The 27,873-nt window shown below is 42.8% G+C and overlaps 1 protein-coding gene across 1 annotated transcript in view; it reads left to right on the plus strand.

The window, feature by feature from the left end:
• The window catches only part of LOC119040944 (acyl-coenzyme A synthetase ACSM1, mitochondrial-like), a 53,571-nt gene that overhangs the window by 2,837 nt on the left and 22,861 nt on the right, over positions 1-27,873 (plus strand). The window contains 7 exon segments of the mRNA XM_053671729.1: positions 977-1,072; positions 17,732-17,934; positions 21,790-22,004; positions 24,211-24,369; positions 26,949-27,004; positions 27,007-27,085; positions 27,304-27,379. Of these exon segments, the coding sequence (XP_053527704.1) occupies positions 977-1,072; positions 17,732-17,934; positions 21,790-22,004; positions 24,211-24,369; positions 26,949-27,004; positions 27,007-27,085; positions 27,304-27,379 (884 nt within the window).

The following is a 27,873-nucleotide window of genomic DNA, read 5'->3' on the forward strand; positions in this document are numbered from 1 at the left end:
AACCCTATTGAGGTCATGGATGGCCAACCCTGGACTGATTCATCCCAACTGATGGAGTTTGTCTTGGGATTGGTGAGGGCTGTCTCAGGGAAAATCCTGTGGAAGAAGCTTTGAGATAAGGAATGGAAGAGGTCTGGGCCAGCCAGAATCCAGTGAGACCTGCAGGAGGCTTTTCTTCTGGCTCTGCCCTTATTCCTCTTTGGGTCATCTGCCTTCCTATGAAGATATGAGATTCTTTGTGACAACATCTGATTTTTGTTTCTCCCTGGTTATTAGCTCAAAATCTTGCCATGTTAGATGTTGAAGGAGGAAAGTGAGGGCAGGAATGGGGGTGAGGAAAGGAGAGGGGTATAGAGACAAAGAAAAGAAAAATGAGAAAGAGAAAGATTAAAGCAGCAATTGAGAAAGAAAAAGAGGAGAAAAGGAAGTTGGATGGAGGTAGAGGGAAAAGACAAAAATAATTAGAGGAGAGAAAAAAGAGAAAAGGAAAAAGGAAAGAGGGCAGTAGGAAAGGAGAAGAAAAGAAAGAGATCAATGAAAGTAGAAACTGATAAAGAAAAGTTATAAAGACAGGAAGGATGAGAGAGAGGGAGGAAGGGGAAAACATTATTATTCCCACAAGTGGACAGATAGATAGTAACAAAATTGAGTAGAAAATTGGATTTTAGGAAGGAAATAAAAGGCCATGGGTCCTCATCTCACCCCTTGAACAGGATCTCCATACAAGCTCAAGAATGATTGATGATAGAAACCCACACCTTTAGGGGAAATCTGTGACCTACTCAAAGTTCTGCCTCTCCTCTCTCCACTCCATCTCTTCTCCTTATGGCTTATATGAAGCAATCATAATATTCAGTCAATATAGTTCAGCTAAATAAACAATGCCTTACTATGACTACAATGAAATCATCAACTTTTGTCTTCTTTAGGCTGAGATAAAGCTGGATCACCTGTCATTTTCCCTGTCCTTGTCTAGTAAAAGCCTTTAAACACCCTCAGAATCAAGAAGTAATGTTTGCCAAGTATCTGCATCACTCCCTGGACAATCTAGAGGAGGTCCAGACTAACTTGGGTATATGTTGATGGCATGTGGTGTCCCAGAATTACTGCTACTATTCACAGATAGAAGGTGGAGCTTACTCTGGAGAAGGGCAGTCTCCTCACTTACTTGCAATATTATTTCAACATCATATTCAAGTTGTGAAATGATAGAAGTGGTGGTCTTTATATCACAAGATAGAGTCCTGACTTTTTCTGGAGAGTAAAGAACTCAGTGAATGATTAACTTTTCTTTTAATCCTCACCCAAGGACATGTTTGTTTTAGAGGGAGAGGGAGGGGAAGAGAGAGAGAGAGAGAGAGAGAAACATAGACATCAATGTGATAGAGAAACATGGATTGGTTGTTGTAACAGTCCTAACAGACAAATACACCTACCCATCAGCTATTCCTCAGCACCTTCTGCATACCACATTGTTCCTTGCTAAAAAAGAACCCTGATTTTGTTCCGAACCAGAGTGAGCTTACCACTAGGGCATAAATTACAATGAGATTAAGCTGATCCTTTTCCATTTCTTTTAAATTAAGTCAATTAGAAAGTTTCTAATTCTACATCTTCTATTCCTGCATGGTAGAGTATATTTCTTTTTATAATTTTTTTATTTGCTTATTCTTAGAGAGAAGAGGAGGGAGGGAGAGAGAAAGAGAGGGAAAGAAACAGAGATGTGCAAGAGAAACATCAATCGTTTGCCTAACCAGGGATCACCACAGCCCGCATGAGTGCTGACCCAGAAATTGAACCAGTGACCTTTGGCTTTGCAGAACAGCAACAAACCAACTCAACTACACTAGAGTAGTCAAGGCTAGAGTATATTTCCTACTCAGCAAATATTCGCACTCTGCCCACCTGCCTGCTCCCTACCCCTACTCAAGGCACGAATATAGTTCTTCACTCTGTGAAGCCGAGCTTGGTCCGTTAACTTGCTTGGGCCAATAGAACATTAATAAAAATGGTGCAAACAGAGGTTTTAACCATGCTTGTGTGGTTTGCCTTGTTTTTTTGGTGCTTTTGCCATTCATCACAAGAATAACATGGTCTAGAGAACTGCTGGTCCCAGAATAAAAGGCCCATGAAGTGGACATAACCCAACCCACAGCCTGACGCTGAGCCTCCCAGACAATGTGCAGATGTGTAGGAAGAATGAAATGTGTGTTGGACTAAGTCATTGAGACCAGGGGGTTGTCTGTTATGCAACATCGTTATAGCAAAAAGGAACTGACAAAAGCTTAATTCCCCTTTTTAACAAAACAAGACCAAGATTAGTATCAAATAATCATCAGGCAACCATATCCTAATGGGATTTAAACAAATAACAATGTGTGCTTTCATTGTATTCATTTTTTTGTTTTTTCCATTGTAGCTATTAAAATTAACTTTTAAATTATAGTAGTGGTATAGTTGCATTTGGATGATTAATATTTTTGTTTTTATTTAAATTTCCAGGGAATCAAAGTTAAGAAAAATATTGAGTAAATAAGATTATAGGTAACAGTTGGTTATAGCAAAAAATTGAAAAAAAGACAAGAAAATGAAGGTGAAGCATGCATGGCTGGAGTTTGAGAAACACCAGAGAAGAATGGGGTAAAATTACAGAAGAGAAGGGAAGTTTGGGGACCAAAATGAGAATCTGAAAGAAAAGACAAGTTGTGTCATTTCGACTAAGTGGGAGTAGCCAAGGATCAAGGAGAAAAGTGTCTGCTAACCTTTGGAGTTGAAGGCTATGAGTTTGAGTGCTAGTTCTGTTACTGCAGGGGAGTGCCTGGCTCACTCTGTGTCCCGGTTTCCTCATCTGGCAAATGAGAACACCCTTATCACAGGATGTTGTAGCAACTCGTAGAGATTATGCCTGTGGAAGCGGCTCTCTGGGTTCAGGCAGACAATTAAGAGGAAATTAACATTTGAGAAGCACAGGTGTAAGGGCAGAGATAGGGACAAAAGGGTAAACGCTGCCTCCATGATCAGAGGTGCATTCAGGGTGGGCACTACAAAGTGGTGCGTACAATCTGAGCAGAAATAACCTCTGATGTAATTTTTGGTACCTTTACTAAAACGTCAGTCCACCTAGATAGCCAGTCTGCCCACAGAAAGAGATTTAGAAGGAAGGAGTGAGCAGAGAGGAAGTGATTGCTCAGAAGAGCAGGGGTATTTGTGGAAATGAAGACCCGGTTGTCACCAAGGAAGGGCTGGCAACCCAATGCTCGTGAAAGCCAATACCATAACACCAGATTTTGAGAAAGAAAAAAAAAAAAAAAGCTTTATTGTGAAGTCGACTGGCAAAGAGCAGGAGACAATCTTGGATTCCATCTCCCTGATCCAGGCTTTGGGGCATGATTTAAGAGGTCAGCACTGAATCTTCCTAGATCCAGAAAGGGCCTGAAAGGGCTCCAGCATTGAGGTCCTGGTCACGTCCCTGTCCTTTGGTACTGTGCATGTGTGTGTGTGTGTGTGGGGCAGGGATGTGGACTTTTGTTCCAAGTATAATTGGCAGCATATTTTCCTCTCCTATATGACTTGCAGTTTTGTTCTGTTGTCTTTGAAAAATAACTCAGTATCTTTTAAAAACATATTTCATCACATAAACAAAAGCAAAGACAAAAACCACATGATCATATCAATAGACGCAGAAAAAGCTTTCGATAAGGTACAACACCCATTTATGATAAAAACACTCAGCAAAATGGGAATAGAGGGAACATTCCTCAATATAATAAAGGCCATTTATGAGAGACCTACAGCCAATATCATACTCAATGGGCAAAAACTAAAAGCTTTTCCACTAAGATCAGGAACAAGACAAGGATGTCCACTTTCACCACTTCTATTCAATATAGTATTAGAAGTTTTGGCCACAGCAATCAGGCAGGAAAAGGAAATAAAAGGCATCCAAATAGGAAAGGAGGAAACAAAACTGTCACTGTTTGCAGATGACATGATAGTGTACATGGAAAATCCTATAGACTCTACCCAAAAACTGCTCCAACTAATTAAAGAATTTGGCAAAACAGCAGGATACAAAGTTAATATCCAGAAATCAAAGGCATTTTTGTATACAAACAATGAATCAGCAGAAGCAGAAATCAAGGAAAAAATCTCATTCGATATAGCAAAAAGAAAAATAAAATATCTGGGAATAAACCTAACCAAAGAGGTAAAAGACCTGTATGCAGAAAACTACACAGCACTGAAGAAAGAAATCAGGGAAGACACAAACAAATGGAAACATATACCATGTTCATGGATTGGAAGAATTAACATCATCAAAATGTCCATACTACCCAAAGCAATATACAGATTCAATGCAATACCTATTAAAGTACCAATGGCGTATTTCACAGACATAGAACAAACACTTCAAAAATTTATATGGAATCATAAACGAGCCCGAATAGCAGCTGCTCTTTTGAGAAAGAAGAACAAAGTAGGAGGGATCACAATACCTGATATCAAACTGTATTACAAAGCCACTGTAATCAAAACAGCCTGGTACTGGCATAAAAACAGGCACATAGACCAATGGAACAGAACAGAGAGCCCAGAAATCAACCCAAACCTCTACAGTCAATTACTATTCGACAAAGGGGGCAGTAACATAAAATGGAGTAAAGATAGCCTCTTCAGCAAATGGTGTTGGGAGAACTGGACAGCTACGTGCAAAAAAATGAAACTTGAGCACCAACTTACACCATACACCAAAATAAATTCAAGGTGGATAAAAGACTTAAATATAAGCCATGACACCATTAAAGTCATAGAGGAGAACATTGGCAAGAAAATCTCAGATATTCCACGCAGCAACATTTTTACTGATATGTCCCCTAGAGCAAGGAATGTAAAGGAAAGAATAAACAAATGGGATCTCATCAAAATAAAAAGCTTCTGCATGGCTAAAGAAAACAGTATTAAATTAAAAAGACAACCAACTGTATGGGAAAACATATTTGCCAATGATACCTCAGACAAAGGTTTAATCTCCAAAATATACAAAGAACTTACACGACTCCACTCTAGGAAGACATCGAACCCAATTAAAAAATGGGAAAAGGACTTGAACAGACACTTCTCTAAAGAGGACATACAGAATATCCAGAGACACATGAAGAGATGCTCAATATCGTTAGCTATCAGAGAGATGCAAATTAAAACCACAATGAGATACCACTTTACACCAGTCAGGATGGCTATAATAGACAAAGCAACAAACAACAAATGTTGGAGAGGGTGTGGGGAAAAGGGGTCCTTAGTTCACTGTTGGTGGGATTGCAGACTGGTACAACCATTATGGAAAACAGTATGGAATTTTCTCAGAAAAATAAAAATTGACCTGCCTTTTGACCCAGCAATTCCACTGCTAGGATTATACCCCAAGAATCCTAAAACATCAATTTCAAAGAACCTATGCACCACAATGTTCATAGCAGCACAATTTACAATAGCCAAGAGTTGGAAGCAACCTAGGTGCCCATCAGTAAACGAATGGATCAAAAAATTGTGGTACATATACACAATGGAATTCTATGCAGCAGAGAGAAAGAAGGAGCTACTACCTTTTGCAACAACATGGATGGAACTGGAAAGCATTATGCTGAGTGAAATAGGCCAGGCATTGAAGGACAAATACCATATGATCTCACCTTTGACAGGAAGCTAAAGAATAAAACAAACAAGCAAACAGAATAAAAACAAAGACGCTGAAATAGAGAACAAGTGGGCAGCGACCAGAGGGGAGAGGGAAGGGAACTTAAGGGGAAAAAGGGGGAGGGATTTTGAGGAACAAGTATGAAAGACACAGAGATGAGGACTGGGGGGGGGAATGGGAGGGAGGGGGGAGACTGGGCGGGGGGCGGGTGGGATGGGAGAAATAGATTAAAAAAATGTACTTGAAAAGTAACTAAATAAAATTTAATATAAAAAAAGAAAAATAACTCAGTATCTTTTAAAAACATATTTTATTTATTTTTAGAGAGGGGAAGGGAGGGAGAGAGAGAGAGAAATATCAATGTGTGGTTGCCCCTCACATAGCCCTCATGGGGACCTGGCCTGCAACCCATGCATGTGTCCTGACTGGAATCAAACCTCAACCCTTTGGTTTGCAGTCTGTGCTCAATCCACTGGGATACACCAGCCAGGGCTAACTTGGTATCTTTTAAGAAATAGGATAGGGTCAGTCTGAGCTGGTTCTGTGGTTAGAGTCATGACTTTCTTTTGTCATTCTTTTCTACCCACTGATGGGTATCATTCCATCTTCCACATCCACCTAGGGTCTTGGTACTCTAAAAAGGAGAGGGTTCTAGGATAAGAGCACCTTGGGGCCCCGAGCTGAATAAGGAGTCCACAACTCTGCAATTGGTTTGGGAGGTTCAGATTTCCCAACAAGTGTCATAGATGATATTACAGAATGTGGTATCTGAGACCAGTAAAACAGAAAGGGCCCTAAAGATGTAACAGTGAAAAATTGTAACAGTGGGGAATTCTAACCCACCCCACCATTCTTTTGACATTGTTTCTGTAAGTGTTGACTCTGACCGATACGCAGCTTCTCGACCAGGGATGTCAAACTCATTTTCTCCAGAGGCCACATCAGCCTCACGGTTGCCTTCCAAGGGCCAAATGTAATTTTAGGGCTGTATACATGTAACTACTTAACTACTCCTTAACAGTTAAGTGAAAGTTTGGTGCTGCCACCCAGTAGAAACAAGGTGCCAGGCCAGATAAAACAACACTGGATTCAGCCCGCCGGCCTTGTATTTTTCACCTGTGTTCTGGATAAACAGTATGTTTGTACAAGAATCCTAGCAACTCACTTCAAAAGATACAGACCCCAACCTTCAGGCATCCCAGCTCTGGCAGATTTGCTGACCTTCAGCTGCAGAGCCAGGGTGACGTGAAGCGGGGATGACGCACACCGGACGGTCACTTGCCTCACAGGAATGGACTGTGCTTGTCCACACGTGGAGAACTTTTCGACCACCTCCCTTGACCTCTTTGCCCTGTTCCCTTCTCCCTCCTTGTAAAAACCCCTTTGTCTCTACTACTGAGAGGAGGAGATGGGCTTTGTGACATGAATCCCCCGTTTTCCATAAAATGGACTTTGAGGCGTGAGTCCCCCAACTTCCCAGAAGGTGGGCTGTGAGACACCAGTTCCCCATATTCCAGGTGGCCGGAACCTAAAAGTAAACCGCTTTCCTTTACAACAGTACCTGCCTCTTGAGAGCTGACATATATTGGCTTTTATAGCTGGCAGGCAGCCAGACCTGCTTTCCGTGGTACACACAGCACTATCCTGAAAGAGCCTTGTTGTTTCCTTTTATCATGTAAATGTTGCCTACCTTTGCAAATGTATAATACCAAAGGCGTTCTGAAAACTGTTCATGGGCATCTAGTGGGCTGCGATGGGAGTAAAAGACAGAAAACTGTACTTGAACAACAATTAAATAAATAAATAAAAAAAAAATTCCCACGGCCAGATCAGTTCTTCTCTTTAGAGGTAAATAATGCCAATTTTTTTTGTGCATCCTTTCAAAGATACCTGGGCTGGGGGGGGGGGGCGCAGTTTCATTGCTATTGGTGTCCTGTGCAATTCCATTCATTTCAATTAGTTTTGCCTTCATATATTTGTCTAATTTGTGGCTATAATCAACCAGTTCTGTGAGGATCCTGATGACCAGTGTTTTAAACTGTGCACCTGAGAGTTTTGCTATTTCTTCATCGCTTAGATTTATAGGTTCCGGGGCTTTGAGCTCTTCTTGAGCCATTTTTGGTCTGTTCGTGCCCTTTAAGTGTGAGGAACGGAGCCTTGGACTCCCAGGTCGCTGGGTTGTGACGCTGTATGTGGGGGCGTGGTCAGAGCAGGGAAATGGCGACCCCCTCTGCTGTTTCTCACAGCTGAGTGAGGATTAGCGTTTTAGGTGGTTCACCTGGGCCGGGCCACTCAGAGTCGCTGGGTTATGACGCTGCATGTGGAGGTGGGGTCAGAGCAGGGAAATGGCGCCGCCCTCCACTGCCTCTTGCCGCAGGGACCCACCGGGCCCCGGTCCAACCGCCCACTCCGTCGCCTGTCTGCCTGCGCACAAATGCGCGACCACAGTCAACACGCAGCACCGCTCCCCCGCTGTCTCCCCCGAGGTCGCTGGCCTTGTGGCACTCTCGGTAGCTCACTAGGTCCAACCCTGAGCCTGGATTCCGCGCGTCTGGATTCCGCGCCTGAGTCCGACTGTCCGAGACCTCCTGTGCAATCCCGCTTCACCAGCCGCTGGTTTCGCTCCTTACTGGTCAGGCTGAAGAATTTGTTGTTAACGGACTTCCGGAAAGTTCAATTTTCCGTGTTCTGGCTGTGTTTTCTGTTGCTAATATTTAGTTGTCTCTAAACTTGGTTGTGTGAGAAGGCACGGCACATCCACCTATGCCTCCATCTTGGCGGAAGTCCGGTTTCTTTCCTTTCTTTAAAGGAAATGTTCATTACATTGCTCTCCACTCCCCACCCCATTAAGAGACTCAATGTTTGGGGAATGCTGTCTTTGTATTAATTTTTTATTCCTTTTCTCTTATGAAAGACTAACTCAGGGACTTCCGCCAAGATGTAGGCGTAGGTGGAAAAATTGTGCCTTCTCGCACAACCAAGTTTAAAAACAACAAAGTTTTAACAAGAAAAACGCAGCCAAACCACAGAAAAATTGAACTATATGGAAGTCTGACAACAATGAACCATTCAGCCAAACTGGTAAGAGGGGCAGAGCCAGCAGCAGAGCAGGGTCGGGCAGAAAAGATCCACCAGACTGATCGGAACGAGAGACCCAGGCGAGCAGGCAGCCATGGGCAGATCCCAAGTGTGGAGTACCAGTCGGTGGACCCACTGAGGGCTGACTGAGGTCACACATTTGCGTGCAGATAAACCAGTGAAGGAGTGAGCAGTGAGACGGACTGCGCAGGCCCCAGCAGTGGGAAGCAGCAGAGGGGACCACTATTGTCCCTCTCTGACCCCGCCCCTACATACAGCATCACAACCCAGCAACTGGGTCAACCCACCCTGGCAAACACCTAAGGCTCTGCTCCTCATGTGTAACAGTCACAAAACAGAACAAAACATGGCTCAAGAACAACTCAGAGCCCCAGAGCCCATAAATCTAAGTGACCAAGAAATAGCCAAACTTTCAGATGCACACTTCAAAACACTTGTGATCAGGATGCTCACAGAACTGGTTGATTTTAGTCACAAATTAGAGGAACATATGAAGGCTAAACTAATTGAAATGAAGGGAAATGCACAGGAAACCAATAGCAATGGCAAGGAAACTGGGACTCAAATCAAGGGAGTAGACCAGAAAGAAGAAAAAACATGACCAAACAGAAAAGGATGAAGAAACAAGAATTCAAAAAAAATGAGGAGAGGCTTAGGAACCTCCAGGACATCTTTAAACGTTCCAACATCCAAATTATGGGGGTACCAGAAGGGGAAGAGGAACAGCCACGAATGGAAAACTTATTTGAACAAATAATAAAGGAGAACTTCCCCATCCTGGTAAAGGAAATAGACTTCCAGGAAATCCAGGAAGCTCAGAGAGTGCCAAAGAAGTTGGACCTAAGAAGGAACACACCAAGGCACATCATAATTACATTACCCAAGATTAAAATGAAGGAGAGAATCCTAGAAGCAGCAAGAGCTAAGGGGACAGTCACCTACAAAGGAGTTCCCATCAGACTGTCAGCTGATTTCTCAAAAGAGACCTTACAGGCAAGGAGGGGCTGGAAAGAAGTATTCCAAGTCATGAAATCCAAAGACCTACATCCAAGATTGCTCTATCCAGCAAAGCTTTCATTTAGAATGGAAGGGCAGATAAAGTGCTTCTCAGATAAGATCAAATTCAAAGAGTTCATCATCACCAAGCCCTTACTATATGAAATGTTAAAGGAACTTACCTAAGAAAAAGAAGATAAAAAGATGAAGAGTGAAAGGACAGCAAACTCACAGTTATTAACAACCACTGCTAAAACAAAAGCAAACTAAGAGGACAGCTAGATCAGGAGCAGAACCATAGAAATGAAGATCACATGGAGGGTTAGCAACAGGGGAGTAAGAGAAGGAGAAGGGGGGAGAAGGTACAGAAAATAAGTAGCATAGACGGTAGGTAGAAAATAGGGGGCAGGGCAAGAATAGTATGGGAAATATAGAATGTAAAGAACTTGAGACACGTGATCATAAACTAGAGGAGGGGAATGGTGGAGGAGGGGTTGTGCAGGGTGGAAGGGAATGAAATGGGGGAATAGAACAACTGTAACAGCATAATCAATAAAATACATTTTAATAAAGAAAGACTAACTCAGTAGGTATATATGATTTCACTCCTTACTAATAACTGGAAAAGAAACTAAGGAAATGGGACTCTTTAGATTTTATGATAGTATAACTTCATAATCTCAAATTGACCTGGTAAATTAATAAGGCAGATGAGCTTACCGGGACTGTTGTTCATGTTATGATTCAAAATCACTTTCCATTGTGGTACTTATTATAAGTTGGTGTAGGGGATGGGTTTGATTTGGTCTGGCAAATGTGACTCAGCTCTGTATGGAAAACCTACAGAAGTGAGGTGGTGGGCAGGGTCCAGACCTTCAAACCGAGTTTTCCCATGAGAATCAGGCCTAGAAAATGCATACAGACTGTTATGGCTTGCTCTTGCCAAAAATTCCTCACCCTGGTCTGAAACAGTAGAAGTGTATGTCTATCTTCCAGGTAATTTCCAAAGCCTGTGTGAATTTTCCCAAGGACAGAGCTAATCAGCTTGCAGCCTTTTCCTTCTGCATGTGTTACTTCCATTTCCTTGATTGCACCTAAACTATAGACAATAATATTCTACGTAATAGATAATAAACCCTTCTTTGATGTAAAACCCGAGAAAAACAACAAAAGCCTGTCCAGGCAAGGGTCGGGGTGCTCTCCCCTTGAAAGAGTGGCCGTGCTGTCCCCCTTTTCTCCACAGGGTTGCTGTAGCCTGTGCATTCATTCTTGTCTTCAGTCACAACAGGTAGACTCTGCTGGCCAGAGTCTGCCACAGGATGGTTAAAAGGATGGTCTTTTTTTGATGAGTTTTGTTGTGTCTTGTGAGTAATCATTACTGTGTCCAGTATGGGAATGGAATTATCACTATGTTATAAGTGGGTGTTTGAAGTCTGTGGTTCCCTCAGTATTACAGCCTGACTTGTAAGCAGTAATAAATATTTCTTGATATTTAATGTGTGAGACATTTATTTATATTAATAAATATTTTTCAAAAGAAAAAAACAGAGTTTTTGTACTTTGATACTTTTGGTGTTGAATCTTTAGCTTATTGTGGCCAGTCAGCTAGGCCTGCCTTCTCACTTACTCCTTCCCATAAAATAAAAGCCTGTCCTGAGCTGAAAGTTCATCATGAATGAATCAATCAATCAGGAAGAGCAAGACCCACGTCTTAGAACCTAGAATTCCCCTTCAGCCATGGCAGGGGTGCTCTCAGTATTTCCAGTAACCCTTGGTGGTGACTTTGAATGGTGGAATTCCTCTCCCTGGTTCAACAGAGTGTGGGAGGCAAAATGTACTGGGAAAGTTGGATCAGAAACCTGGAGATTCCTCTTCTCACTAAACAACACACCCCAAATGGCTCCAGTAGAAAACTGACAGTTCAAGTCACTATCTGTGACAAGCCAGGCTTATTCAGTGCCACCTCAGTATCACCTTAGCGTGCACAGGCCTAGCCAGGTATTCTACAGGCATTACAGCATGCAGTCCTTTCAGAGATGCCATGGGACAAATTTATTAACAACATCCACCCCTCCCTTCATTTTTCAGATGAGAAGACCAAGGTTAGAATAGGCAAATGGCTTGCACATGGGCCATCTTATAAGTGGCTGAACCAGAATTTAAGCTCCGGACTTAGGAATTCCAAAGATCCCTCGTTTTGCTAGTACACCAAACTTTCACTTAGAATCCTAAACCGATAAAAATAGCCAACCTAGATTATGCCCAGCATTGTGCTGTGTGCTTTCACAGACAATTTCCTCTCATCCAAATTACAACAGCACAACCACAGGAGATAGGTGGCACTACTGTCATCCCCATTTTACAAATAAAGAAACTGAAGCACAGAGAAAGGAGGTCAGCGAAGGTCAGAGAAATGGTAAATGGCAGATCTGGCTTAGACTCAAGTATTTCTGCCTCCAGAGCCCTGGCTTTAGCTGCTTACTAGGCACACTATCACTTGGTTCGCATTTAAATGAAAACATTGGAGGCACACCGCTGGGCAAGGGGAGCAAGTTAGCCACAAAGAACAGCGAAACTGGTCCATTTGACTTTATTTGTTCATTCACACTGCAGGTCATCCCACGAGGAATTGGAGGTGACCTCACATAGTTGGTTTTTTTAACTGGCTGTCTCTTCATGAAGGCCTGTGATTGCTCTCTGGCCCATCCCACCTGAGTATCTTCTTCCTCCTGAATCACCTCATTCCCACCAAGTTCTCCACCCTGTCCGGCAAGAGTTAAGTTTAGTTATGTACACATTATTAGAAACTGTTGATCCGAGAGAACTTGCAAAGTTCCCTTTTTCACACCTGTTCAAGGCCTGGCCCAGCTGTTTCCAAGACAGAACTTAGTCCTAGGTAAGATGAAGGCAAATGAGAAGTGAATGACCGCTTCTTTGTGTGAGTGTGTGCGTGTGTGTGTCTGGGGACAGAGCCCTGGACTTAAAATCTGAAAACCCAATTTCAAGTTCTGGCAATGCTGCTTACAGATTAGCTGACCTTTAGCAAGTCTCTTAACCTCTCTGATACTTCACATCAGAGAAAGAGAGGGGGAGAAACATCAAGGTGTGTTTGCCTCTTTCATGCCACCCACTGCGGACCTGGCCCGCAGCCCAGGCATGTGCCCTGACTAGCAATCAAACCAGAGACCCTTCAGTTCACCGGCCAACACTCAATCCACTGAGCCACACCAGCCAGGGCTATTTTGTACATTAAAAAAAATCCTTACTCAAGGACTTTTTTTTTTTCATTGCTTTGAGAAAGGGGGGAAGGGAAAGAGAGAAACATCGATGTGAGAGAGAAGCATTGATCGGCTGTCTCCCATATGTGCCCAGACCAGGAAGAAATCCCACAACCTTTTGATTTATGGGACGACACTCTGACCAACTGAGCCACACTGACTAGGGAGGCTGTTGTCATTTTTTATTTGACAGTCTAAGGGAAAAGAGGCCAGTGCTCCTGACTCAATAGTCAGCTACTGCATGTTTTTAAAAAATGCTTACTTATTGCCCTGGCTCATGTGGCTCAGTGGACTGAGTGCTGGCCTGTGAACCAAAGGGTCACTGGTTTGATTCCCAGTCAGGGCACATGCCTGGGTTGCCGGCCAGGTTCCCAGTGGGGGCATGTGAGAGGCAACCACACCTTGATGTTTCTTTCCCTCTTTTTCTCCCTCCCTTCCCCTCTCTCTGAAAATAAATACATAAAACTATTTATTAATATTGAGAGAGACAGAGAAATAGAAACAGGGAAAGAGAGAGAGAGAGAAACATCAATTTGCTGTTACACTTATTGAGGCATTCATTGGTTGATTCTTGTAAGTGCCCTAACTGGGGATTGAACCCTCAACCTTGGGGCATCAAGACCACACTCTAACCAACTGAGCTACCTTGCCAGGGCTATTGCATGTTTTAGAAATTCTTGGGCCACATGAGTGCACCTCTTGCAGCAGGCACACGGGCTAGAAATTGCTGTCTTAGACTGTAAACTCCAAGAGGGTAGGAACTCTTGCAGCCTAATTAATCTTTGATGGTATCTGAAACCATATGTGGCATAGTAAATATGTGATGAATAAAAAATATATTTATCTGTAATTCAGACATTCTGTAAGCACACTGAATTTTCTCTTCCCAGTTTCCATCTTTTAGTTTTCTGAATTATGACAAAAAGGGAAAATATAACATTTTGTTGAGTCCCGATGTGTCAGTGATTGTGAGGAATAGGTATACATATACATATACAAATAATTATAGATATAGATGTAGTTATAGATATGATAGTTATAGATACAAATAATGATAGTAGATATCAGCATAGTTATAGTTGTAAAAATCATACTTACAAAGAGAGATATACATGTAGATAGAGATGGACATATAAGTATAGGTATCTTAGACTTTCAGTCTTCTTAACACACTGAAATTATGTTCTTAACTTGTTAATGCAGAAGGCGGACATTGCAGGTGCCCATGCTCAGGCATTTATCCCTGTTCCTTTTCATTAGACTTTAATTCCAAAGATCAGGCAGCCATTTCTTTTTCTGAAGCCTAATCATTCAGTGAGAGTTTCCCCGGAGAGAGTTTATTAACAGTAACTCCCATATCTGAAGTACTCATCTGTGCTGAGTCTGTGCTTTCGTACTTTATACAGGATGTTTGTCATTTATTAACTACCACAACTTTAGGAAACTGGTGTTGCTAATATTTCCATAGTTTAGAGAGAGGTTAAGAAATTTGCCTACGCCCTGGCCAGGTGGCTCAGTTGGTTGGAGCATTGTTCTGTACACCAAAAGTTCTCTGATTTGATCCCTAGTTGGAGTGGGTCCAGGAGGTGACCAATTGATGTTTCTTTCACACATCGATGTTCCTTTCTCTTTTTCTCGCTCTCTCTCTCCCCCCTCCAGCCATCATCCTCTCTCTAAAATCAACAAATATACCCTAGGAGGATAAAGAAGGAAGGAAGGGAGGGAGGGAGAGACGGAGGGAGAAAAAGAAGGAAAGAAATAAATTTACCTAAAGCTGTGTTATCGAGTAAAGAGGCTGCAATTTGAACCTTGCTGTTTGGCTCCTAAAGGGCATGCTCTCAGCTACACAAACTGGATGCTTGTGGTGTTTGGCCCATTCATATGATGAAGATTAGATTAGAATTTCAAACATATTAGTAAGATAATGCCTAAGTAATTTCTTTTTTATTTGATTAAAAGAGGTACATTAGTCTTTTCGGGCTGCCAGATAAAGGCCACAGACTGGGGGACTTAAGCATCAGAAATTTATTTTCTCACAGTTCTGGAGGCAAGAAGTCTGAGATCGAGGTGTCAGCAGGGTTGGTCTCTCCAGAGGTTCAGCTCCTTGGCTTGAAGATGGCCGTCTTTATGTTCACATAGCATTCTCCCTCTGTGTGTGCCTGTGCCCTAATCTCTTCTTATAAGGACATCAGTCATACTGGATTGGGGTCCATCTAATGACATCAGTTTAACTTAATTACCTCTTTAAAGATTCTTCTTCCAAATACAATCTCATTCCGAAGTACTGGGGGTTAGGACTTGAACAAATAGATTTTGAGAGGATGCAATTTAGCCCCTAATAAAGGATTAATTCATTTCCTTGTTATGCCTCTCCATTTGGTTTTGGTCTTCAGCCACTTACTGAGGGGTCATTTGACCTGTTCTTTTTAAGGAAGCTTCTGGGTCATTTGCACACCTGGGTCTAAAAATAGCAACTGAGTCTGGTATTCTTTTTTTTACCCACGGATATGCTTAATGATTTGACGGGGGTGGGGTGGGGTGGGGTGGGGTGGGGGGTGCATGGAGGGAAAAGACAGAGAGAGAGAAACATCAATTGGTTGCTTTTTGTACATGCTCTGACTGGGGATCAGACTCACAACCTAGGTATGTGCCCTGACTTGGAACTGAAACCGCAACATTTTGGGATATGGGATGATACTCCAAACAACTGAACCACCTGGCCAGGGCGAGTCTCTAGCCATTAATCAGAAACATATTCTTGCTTTAAATCAGTTCTTGCCTGTGGAGGAAATAATAGCAGGGAGGGGAGGCTTCTAGAACCACCTCTGCTACTAAACTTGCCTTGCAACTTTGGAGAAATTCCTGTCCCTCTTGGAGTGTTGGCCTAGATCAGGGTTTTAAGCTTAAATGTCCACGGAAGCTGAACAGGAGCAGTAAGTGGAGACGCAGGGAGATGTGGCAAAATGAGTGGTGGGAACCCTGTAAAGTAGAGGAACAGCCCACTTAAATGAAGCAGACAGTTTTTCCTCCAAAAACTAAGGGACAAAGGAAATATATCTGAAGACCAGGTCTGGACCAGCTGATATCTCAGGACTTTTCTTTCCTAATGGTGCTCTGGCCAAACAAAAGATGCTACTGTTGACCGACAGGCACTAAAAAGGAAGGGACATATTGTAGTTTATGCAGCCTACAGACCCATGCTGACAGGCAAACTCAAGGGGTGAGTTTTTCATGTCTATGCTTGTTTCTGCAGACGGTAACCCAGTTATTTATTTGGCTGTGGCTTTCCTACTGGGAATGTGAAGCAGGGCCCTGAGGACGGCATCACGATTAAGTGAGGCTGGGTTATTATGGGTCAAAATGGCTTGGAAACAAATCGAGTCAAGTTTTATTGACGTATTCTATGGGTCTCTTGTCAAATAGTATTATCGTACTTCTGGAACTGAGGGACAGGACGCTGAACTGTGCTTGAATATCAAAACTGTTTGTGAGGCGGCTTCCCCTCAGTCAATATTCTCATGGAAAGATTAATTCTAGCTTAAGCCAATTTTTACATTCAAATTTCAAGGAAGGCCCTAGTAAATGAGATTTTGCTCCTATTTTATGGGCATTTGTTGGGACCTTCTTTAAATAGCAAAGAAGTTTCATGGGTCAAGCCTGATGGATTGGTAGTAGCTTCCCGGAACTGGAAGCTATTCCAGGGTCTTCCCCAATAGCTGTCCTGGGGAAGACCCTGAGACCAGACCCCGGTCCAGTAGAGAATGTGCTGTGGTATTAGCCTTGTCTGTCCTGAGTATGGTGGTTTGTATTTACCAGTATCCTTATAGTCTCAAGTGACTGAAACTAATCTCAGGCAGGAAAAATCGTTGGCTCGCAGAATCCAGGACAAGACATTGACAAGAGAGGTAGAGATGCAAAGGGGTCTCAGAACAATACGAACCAACCATGGGAATGCCTCTGAGATGCCCTCTGCCCCTCAGTTCCTCATGTCTGCCCATCAGTTTCCCTCTCTCGTGCAGAGCAGTCATCTCCGCATGACAGTCCCTTAGATGTATGCTTCGAGCCTTCTGCCAGAGACTGCCTGTACACTCTTCAGGAACAAGCACAGACACAAACAGATTTGGGAGGGGAACTATGAGTAGCCCGGTCTGGATTTAAAAATTGTAAGGAGTGACTGCTCAACCCTAGACCAATCAACTTTGGGCAGGGGCTGGAATCATCTAAAAATATAGTAGCTTTCATGAGAACTACACAGTTGTCTCGCAAGAAGAGAGGTCTCCAGAGCAAGGCTGGTGTGGAGTACAGGACTTTCCAAGGGTGGGTTTCTACCACAAAGGGGCTGGTCACATGGCTGCCAACCTGAGTTTGAATTCCAGGGGGTGAAAGAGAAGAAGACCCTCAGGAATGTGTACCTACCTCAGCTAGTAGCTATAATCCCTCCCCATAATCTCTACCTTGTAGTTCCCGAGCTGGGAAGAGAAATCCTAAATCCTAAACCAGTAAATTGTACCTTCCAAATACGGGTCACCTGGAACAAAGCTCTAGCCATTAATCAGGAACCTGCCTTCATCTCATGGAGGAAACTGCTGCTCCATGAGCAACCTATTAGCCATTTCTTCGCAAGGCAGGTGGCGACCTGAGAATTCCATGCCTGCTTCCTGAGGACTGGTCCCCCTGCGGTGGCTGATGAGGTTCCAGATCCTTTAGGCTTCCTATAAATCCTACCAGGGCTTCCACCCTGCTCCTCGCCCCTTGTGCTGCCAGTCTTTATCAGCAACTGGAGCCCTGAGATGGAGTAACCATGATATACCCTAGGAATTTAACTTTGTGAGTGATGTAGTGGACTACTGGACTGAAATGGAGAAGGTGAGGAGGCACCTGTGATGGGGGTGAGGCCAGGAATGGCCTCCCTGGCTCATCTTGCTCCTAGCAAGTTGAGGGCCACAGAACAAATACAGCTTCTGCCTCAGCTTACCAATATCGTGGGAAAAACTTATATTTGGGTGTTCAATTCTCAGCCTGGGCACTTCTTCACTTCGTTGAGCCTTGGCAGTTTTATCTATGAAATGGGGATAATCTCATTTAAGAAACAAGATAGCAGATAAAAGTATCTGGTACACAGTCAAATAATTGTGACCAAATGCAAAGCTCTAATCACAAGGCCAGTCAGTTGATACTAGTCTGAATTCTGAGCTTCCACTAATGGGACTGTGAGTCTAACTAGAATTCATCACATCAAACTTGGACCTAACTTCAGGCTATACCCAGAGGGAGGGGACAGACCACCTGACTGCACACAGGAGCACCTGACACATAGAGCTAAGTCATGTCATCCATCTTCCTATGAGGACAACAAGTCCAGCTGAATCCCCCCATCCACTTGCATGTGGCATTAGACCCTACACAGAGAAACCAGTTCCTGTAGCTTCTGGAGTTTACATGTCTCTTCAGAAAAAAACAAGCACTTATGGTCCCCCCCCCAACAGACCAAAAGAGAAGCAGTGATGCCACCAGGGGCTGGGGTAGGCAGTGGGTAGTGTCCAGCTACTTAGTCCAGCTGATGATGTTCACAGTGTGAAAAGTTACCCAACATTATCTTTGTACAAAGAGAGAATTCACCTGCGATGAACTAAGAGAGTTGATAGAATTTTTTAGTTTCCCATGAACATGCATTCATGTGTTAAGATTCAAGGCTTATGTGCCCTTCATGGAGGCTTTCTTCTACCTCTTTCTTTTTCCTTTCTCTGAATTTTCATAACAACTCCAAGGAAAAGAAAGCCTTTGGTTATGAAGAGCATTCTTCATAAGCCATGTCAAGCACTTTGCATTCATTGGTCTGATTACATTGGCACTTTTATTATTCCCATTTCCCAAATGAGAAAATTGAGGCTCAAAGAGTTTTAAATAATCTACGGAAATCACTTACTTAATAAGTAAAGGAGCAGAATTTGGGTCTAGGCTGTCTGATTCTAAAATCCGAGATGTGACCTGGTTCACAATCTGATGACACCTTAACATCTCTTCCCTCAAACTGTGAAATGACTTTCATTTCTGCCCAGACCAGAAATCTAATGAAGACCTTTTGGACTGTGAGATGGCTTCACACCTCACCTCGTAAAACCTTAAATTTCAAATCCAGCTTAAGGTTATGTTTTATCTTCTCAAAAGCAGCTATATATCAATATCACTATATCAGACTAATTCTTAGCACAAAAATACATAACTGCTTAACCAATATCTTCTTCAAGGTGCAAGAATCGGGGTCTAACACACTATCTGGATTCTGAGCAACAATTGTTTTCTATTTTTTTTAAGATTTTATTTATTTATCTTTAGAGGGGAAGGGGGGGAGAGAGGGAGAGAAATATCAATGTATGGTTGCCTCTCATGCATCCCCCGCTGGGAACTGGCCTGCAACCCAGGCATGTGCCCTGACTTTTTGTTCTCAGGCCCGCACTCAATCCACTGAGCTGTACCAGCCAGGGATGTTTTCTATTTTGATATGCCAGCTTGTCCATCATTTTTAAAACTCCTACAGAAATGTTATATACTATGCTCTTCTTATATAAGCAATACACTGCTTGTCATAAATACTTATTATTATTTTTTAATCATCTGGCAAGAAGTTTTTTCATAGTGCTGATTTTTTATAGATATAAAAACACACATATGTATATGCACATATATTAATCTTATCTCAGATGAGACACACTCTTTTGTTCCAGTCTTCTGAGTCAAATGTAGTGGGATCATGTTTGTGTACCTGTGGGAAAACAATTGCTGGAAAAATATACACTAAACCATTTTCAGTGCTAATGTCAGGGAGTAAAAGTGTGATGAGAAATTTGAAGAATCGTTTTTGTTTATAAGAACTTTTTCTGCTCATGTTTCTGTATTTTGCATTGCCTCAATCTTTACTCTGAATATGTTTTGTTTGGGGAATAAAAAAGTGTGTGTGTGTGTATGTATGTGTGTTTTTAAAAAGCTCATTCTAGAAAACTTGAGGGAAATAAGACAGGCAATTTAAAGAAGAAAATAAAAATTATCCATATACATTTAAAACCACTTGTGTATGTGCATATATATGTGTCTTGTTTACCATTGTATACTTCTGGTCTAACAACAGTACCTGAGAAATCATGAGAACTTAGTAATATTGAATGAACAAGTGAATAACTATTTTTATTTATTTACTTATTTATTTATTTATTTATTTTAATTATTATTCTATTACAGTTGTCCCATTTTCCCCCTTTGCCCTAATCTGCCCAACCTAACCCCCCACTCCCACAGTCAATTCCCACACTGTTGTCCGTGTCCGTGGGTCATTCATACGTGTTCTTTGTCTAGTCCCTTCCCCTTCTTTCCACCATTATCCCCCTCTCCCCTCCCCTAAGTGAATAATAATTATTGAATTTCAATTAAAATATAAATATAGTCTTGCTTTTATAAATTGCTATTATCTTATTAACATTTTATTGCAAAGAATCTGAATTTTTATTTGTTTTATTCTATAATTTTATAGACAGATACTGTCTACAGAGAGTTGGATACTGTTATTTTTTTAATGCATTCTGTCAATCTTTGTCTTTTGATTGGGAAATTTAGTTCACTTATATTTAAAATAATTACTGACAGGAAAGGACTTAATATTAATGCCATAGCTTTTATTTTTGTCCCTCATTTTCTTTTTTTACATCTTTCTTTTGTGTTTAGTTGATTTTTTTGGTAGTGATATATTTTGATTTTATTCCCATTTCCTTCTGTGTGTATTGTGTATATTACATATGATATCTTAAAGTCTAACAGTCTAAACTAATAACAATGTAACTTCAGTTGCATACAAAAACCTCATTCCTTTCTAGGGACATCTCGCCCCCCTTGAAAGTTGCAAACGAGTTTCACTCTTTTCCTTCCGTCCAAAGGAGAGGCTGGCAGTCGGGTGGCTTTCTCCCAACCAGGCAGCACCATGGTCAGAGAAGGGGTGGTGCAAAAGTGAGCAAAAACATCACAGAATGTCCTGCCATTCTGAGTATGGCCTTAATTATTTGGGCATTTGTTGACTGCTGCAGATCCTTGGCTGTTTCGAGAGCTCCCACAAGGCTACTTTAGTCTGTTTTCACTTGATGTTTCTCTGAAGGAATGGGGGGCCTGGAGCTTCCTGGTCGGCTTCTTGTAAATTTCACCTTTAGAGGTAACTTAATTTTAAAAATAAATTCTCCCAAATATTCAGAACTTCAATCAGTCTCTTTTACTGTATAGCAATGATAATAATAGTAATATTTATTGAGCACCTACTTGTGCCGTACACTGTTATATACACTTTACTCATTTAAATAACTCACTTAGACATTACTACTTTCTGTGTAATATTTCTGTTCCCACTTTATAGGTGAGAAAACTGAAGCACAAAGAGGAACCCCCTGTCTATATGGAACTAAAGCAGACACATGGGAGGATGGAGCTTTAAATCTTCAGTTGGTGACATGAAGAATATCCACGGTTTTATGTGACTTGAGAGGAGGTGGCTACAGCAGACCAAAAGTTGGCTGGATCACACCTCACCCCTAACTCCTCTTGGCTATCTAAGTGATTTAAAGTGGGGTCTCAGTCCCTGAGCTATATTCTCAATGGAATGTGACACTATGACAGTGGGTTGGGGGGAAAAGCACCCTTTTCCTTTGGAGCAGGAGGTAACATATAGTGTGTGACCTGGACCAGGAAGGCAAAAGAGGCCCAAACCCAGTCCTGTGGTGGGTGAATGGGCAAGGAGACCAAGTAAAGTGGAGGTTCAGAGAGGTGACCAACTCAACCTGCTGTGCAGCCAACGTCCTCACACAGGCCTGTAGCCTCCAGCAGGGAGACCGGCCAGCCTGGATGCTGCCTCAAGTACCTGAGTGGTGGCTCGTGCGTGGCCCTGGGCTGCATACGAACAGGTCAGCCACTCAGAGAGACCTCTAGAGACCTCAGGAACATCCCAGAGCCAATTGGTTCTGGGACATTAGGTGCTTTTTAACCCCCTACATTCTTTCTTCTTCTCAGTCTTTTTCTCAGACTCCTTCAAATATTTTTTACTCCTTCTCACTCACTCTCTGCCTCACACTCACATGTGCTCAAATGCAATGTCGTAGTTCTCTTTCATTCTCACACACACACACACACACTGTGCAACTTTCTCTTGCACAGTCTCAGGTTTTATTACTTTTTAAAGAGTCATCAATTGTTAACCATTAGCCATATTCGAGCTCCCCACCCCCAACTGAGATATTTAAGAATCAGTTGCCACCACTGTGACACCCATAAATGCCATATAAAAACCCTTAAACACTGGGTCCCAGACACTTCCTTCACATAATCACAAGTGACTCCTTGCACAAGAAGTCTGACATTGATACAATATAGTTATCTGATACCCATTGTCAAAGTTCCTCAATTGTGTTAATAATGTCCTTGAGAGCCATTTCTTTAAGTCCAAAATCCAACTGAGGATCATTGCATTTAGCTATCATGTCTCCCCAGTCTGGCTCCCTAGCCTTTTCTTCATGACGATGACATTTTTGAAGTGTCTAAGTCAGTTGCTTTGCAGGAGATCCATCCAAATTTGTATTTCTGACTCTTGCTTTATGATTATATTCATGGTCAACATTTTTAGCAGGAGCACTGGGAGGACACTGTTGTGTCTTTTTCAGTGCATCACATTGGGGGTGCATGAAGTTGTTTTGTCCTTTCGTCACTGATACTGTCTTATCTCATTAGAAAGGTGGTATTCATCATTGCAGAGACATCTCTCCCCTTCGTAATTAGTGAGTAGTAATCTGTGGTGTCATACTTACGGGACTGAGTGAATATCCTGTTCTGACTGCCTTTCACCCTGTGGTTTGAGTGTCCACTGCTGATTCTTGTCTGAGTCGAATCTTATTATGGTGGTTTTACATGGGGATTTTTTGTTTGTATCCCCCCCTCTATATTTATCAGTTAGCATTCTTCTGTAGGGACCTATCTGGTTAAGTTAGCATCAGCGCAGGACTCATGGATTCTTTCTGCAATCGCTTCAGATGAAGCACACATTGTTGCAGGGCCGCACTGCAATCTGCTCCTGCTCTCGGTTGTATACTCTTTCTCTCTCACAAATAAAATAGTTGATCAATCCATCAAGGTTACTTGGAGTAAAAAATGACAACAGAAGCCTTGGCTGGTGTGGCTCAGTGGACTGAGCATTGACCTATGAACCTAAGGGTCACTGGTTCGATTCCTGGTCAGGGCACATGCCTGGGTTGTGGGCCAGTTTCCAGGTTGGGGGGATGCAGGAGGCAACCTGTTGATGTTTCTTTGCCTCTTTTTTCTCTCTCTCTAAAAATAAGTAAATAAAGTCTTTTAAAAAGTTAACAGCAACATCAAGGGAATATAAAGAATCCATGTCATCTGAAGAGCTAAGAGATGGTCCATGATAAATTGAGCCCTCTGGGATAAGCATAATTAAAGAGAAGTAGAAGCAAAGGAAGGGAACACCAAGAGCGGGATAGCACCTGTAAAGTTTTATAGTCAAGAGTAGCGTATGTGAGGAATGGCCACTTACTAGGGGAGAGGTGGAGCGTGGGTACTGTCTTTAGTGTCAGAATGGGTACTGTGGCATTTTCCTGGAGAGAGGGCACAGGTGTTAGGGAAGACAAGAAATGCGAAGGGGGAAAGTCAATGCTCTGTGGGACTTAAGCAGGGAATCATATGGAAGATTCAGGGCAAGATATCTGGTGGAGAGATTAGAATCCAATAGGTGCCCACAAAGGCTTGAACTGACTTTTGGTGATAGAATGGAAAGGAAGGGAAGAAAGTGCAAGGGACAATGTGTTTACATTTGGATAGAGGAACGAAGTAAAGAGAGGGACTTCACAGTGACACAGGGACTGGCAGAGGAGGAAGCGGGGAGAGAAAAGTGGGGTCAGGAATGAAGGTAGACTTGATGTCAGACACTGGCCTACTTGCGTCTGTATTCCCAGATCCCACGTAAACCTGTGCAGAGTAGGGGCCACCTGCCTACTGGCTGCATCCATCTTGAGGAGAAAAGTTCAGGGCAAGCTTTTCAAATTTGAATGTGCTTGGGAATCACATGGGGATCTTGTTAAAATGCAGATTCTGATTTCACAGGTTTGGGGTGAGGCTGGGATTTCATATCATGACCAAATATGCCCTTGCCCCAGAGGTGGACTCTGTGGCTTCTTCTAAGTGTCCTGCTCTGAAAACCAAGCTCCTGGTGTCTGACCACAGCTGCAGAGGGTGGCTGGACTTCCGATCTCGATTCAGTGAGTTTGCAGTCTGATGAACGTGCTCTCTGAGGAACAGTGGAAGAAGGCCATCCACTCCCAAGTGCTGGTAGACAAGCAACTGGTGGCAGGAAACTCACCAGGTCTGACTTCAGAAAACTCTTCCCAGCTATGTCACTGACTTGCTGTGTGATCCTGGGCTAGTTACTTCCCCTCTCTTAGCAAAGGTTGCTTTATATGCAATATAAGGACATTGCACTTCTATGCTTCTCTCACTAAAGTATGATCACCCCTGAGACTGTACAAAGGAAATGTGTAAAGTCAGAGTGTGTTGAAATACGCTGTACTGTGTTTCACCTTTCTTGCAGGTGGGGAATCCAAAATATCACTCTTTTTTTTTAGAGTGAAAGGGAGGGAGGGCCCAAAAGAGGGAGAGAAACATCAATGTGTGGTTGCCTCTTGAGCGCCCCCTGCTGGGGAAACTGGCCCACAAGCCAGGTATGTGCCCTGACTGGGAATTGAACTGGCAACGGTTTGGTTCACAGACCAGCACTTAATCCACTGAGCCACACCAGCCAGGGTAAAATATTATTCTCATATAATCATATATATGAATAAGTTGAATGAGAGATTAAAATGAAACTTCAAGGTGAAACTTGAATGAAAAATTGAGGTTGTGGCTGGCAGGGAGTTTTGGGAGCAACTCTTTTGATGGTACCATTAGGGACACCTCGCAAGAAAAGTTAGGAAAATGTTGGGGGTAAGAAAGACACCCCTTCCACCTCCAAAACTCTCACTCTGTAAAGCCTTCAGGCATTTTTTGTATCATACACACTATGCGTAAGAAACGCCCAAACCTGTAGAGAAGTTTTATTAGAGTTTATTTGAGCCACACTGACCCCATATGCCAGGGAGCAAGATCTCAAATGCTCCAGAGAATATCAGTTTTGCAGCTTCTTTGATGCATCTGAAATTAAGGAGGGGACTTAAAGAGTACAGGAAGGGGGGAGCAAGCCAGGTGGTGATCTGATTACAGGATAGGTAAAATTATATACTGTCTTGAGGGTTGATACCCCCTTCAAGGAGTATTACTTTCTGGATTTCAAGGTCGTGTTAACCCAGATGCACAAGAATAATGGACAGGGCTGGCTTAAAGCCTTTTACTGAAGAAGTGATATGCCAGGTCGTGACTATACTTACCAGGAAGTGATATACACTCACTGTGACCTGCCCAGTCAGGAATTTATGACCAGATCACCCAGTGAGGTTAGTTCCACAGAAACTCTTTTATCCATCTGCAACACGAACCATGCTGCGTTTATTTTTTCTCTTTCTTTTATTTTACTGAGGTAACATTGAATATTCTATTATGACATTTCATTGGGTTTGTCTTCTTGAAGTAACCCTTCCGTTTTTAAAGTAGAAAGCTACTTCAACCCCAAAGGGCTAACATGGCAACAAAGTCACATCTTATGCTAGATACTGAAGTCGGAGAGTTAGCTCTGCCCCTCTTGGGAGCGCATGGGCGTCTTTCCGTTGTCCTCCCCTCGCCCCCAGGAGCGTTACCTTAGCCTTTCTGTCTCCTAAGCTCCAAGGGCCCTCCTTCTGCCTCTGTGACTTGTTTCTTGAGCTCACACAGCTAGCCGGCTCACTTCTACCTCTGTCACTTGCTAAATAAACTTTCTCTTATACCTTGAAAAATACATCTCAAAAAAGCTGGATAATTAAATTTTAAAAGCTTAAATAAATAATGCTGTTTAAAAATCCCTTAAATTGCCCAGAGTCAGGATGGCAGCATTTCTCAGCAAGAGCCAGTGTTTCCTCCAGCATTGGGTTTATCCACCTGCAGTTCATCTGAACACCACAGGAAGCGGGCGCCGTCAATCATCGCAGGCCCAGGAGACTCTGAAGTTCGGATGCTCCCAAGCATCAAGGCTGACTGAGGGAACTGCTGATTTCATCTGCGGTCTCAAGTGTACACCAGGGCAGATACACACATATATTCCTCACTCTCCTTCACTTTCTTTTCCCACCCGTCATCACCAAGGTTATGGTGTTAAATTTCTGTAAAGCTAGTTTGTGTGAAAAACAAGCTCAGCAGTGTGATTTAGAGCACAGTTCATAGATCAGACTGGGTTTGAACCCTGGCTCTGCCACTTGCTAGCTGTAAGTATTCAGGCAAAGTCACTCAGCCTCTCTGAGCCCCAGGGTCCTCATTTGCAAAGTGGGTACAACAAAGTGTGAATACTCGCCTTGTAGGATTGCTCTGAAGATTGGATGAGTTCTTATCTGTCTATCATTTAGAGTAGTGGTCCCCAACCTTTTTGGCACTGAGGGGACTCATTTTGTGAAAGACAATTTTTCCACAGAAGGGGGATGGGGGTAGCTTTATAGCCTGCCACGAGATGTAGCTTAATTATCACTTGCCGCTCACTGATAGGGTTTTAATATGAGTTTGCAAGCAGTTGATATATTATGGTCTCTCTGCAGTCAAACCCCTCTGCTAATGATTATCTGTATTTGCAGCCACTCCCTTGAGCCTCAGGTTGATTCTTTTGTTTACCTTGAGGTTGGGATCTGGGAGACGTGACTTCTCTCCTTTTCTATTGAATCCCTGGGTAGATCAGCATCTTCAGATCACACCTGTATTAAGTCAAAGACCACAGACCCAGTGGTCACAGACTCAGTGGGACCACAGGCTTCCCCAAGATGGCAAAACACAACCATGGACTTGCCTTACAATCCTCCTTACCTTCATGGTAGGAAAGAGGGCACCGACTTGGAGGCTGGGTCACAATTTGGGGCAAGGTGTGTGTGTGTGTGTGTGTATCTTTGGGTTGGGAAAGGTGTTCTAAGTAGAACTAGGTCCATCCCGCTTCTCCCTACTGTTCTCTTTGGTTCAGACCACTGAGGGTCTAAGAGAGGAAGGCCTGGACTCCTAGTGTTTGTTGACAGAAACTTTCAAATGGCAAAGAAGGTCCAGCCTGAGCACCTTCATAGAAGGTGTGGAGGAAACGTGGGTGGAGGCAGCAGGCATTCTGCAAGCCACGCAGGTGACAAGCCATTGTGTGTTTTACACTGGTTCCAGGATTTGGTGGGGGGAAGGCAGAATGTTCTAGCCATGTGAGCAGAGGTGACAGAACCTCTTTTCTCCCTCATTATAAGCCAATCAGACTTGGAGTTTTCCAGACATGAGCTGTTAGGAGAAGTAATACCTGGAATCACACCACTGCCTTTAACTTAAATAATTGTAGAGGCTGAAGCTATAGCCTTGGGTTCATCATTTAATCATTTTAAGCCAAACCTCTTCTCCCTCTTCCCTCCTCCTCCCCTAATTAATAATATTCAGACAAGACCAAGTTCTATACATTTTCTATCTTATTAACCAGACCAACGGGCAGAGGAGGTGTCTTGTGGACACTGAGTATCTGTGCTGGTGATGGCACTTGAACAGGAAAACCCTGGAGGAACAGAGGTGGGAAGGGAGGGCTGTCTGCATGGTCAGAATAACACAAGCTAAGGCACAAGTAGCATTCACAGAACTGCA

This window comes from Artibeus jamaicensis, unplaced genomic scaffold (assembly GCF_021234435.1).
Source record: "Artibeus jamaicensis isolate MK-2021 breed Jamaican fruit bat unplaced genomic scaffold, CSHL_Jam_final contig_700, whole genome shotgun sequence".
Classification (NCBI taxonomy): domain Eukaryota; kingdom Metazoa; phylum Chordata; class Mammalia; order Chiroptera; family Phyllostomidae; genus Artibeus; species Artibeus jamaicensis.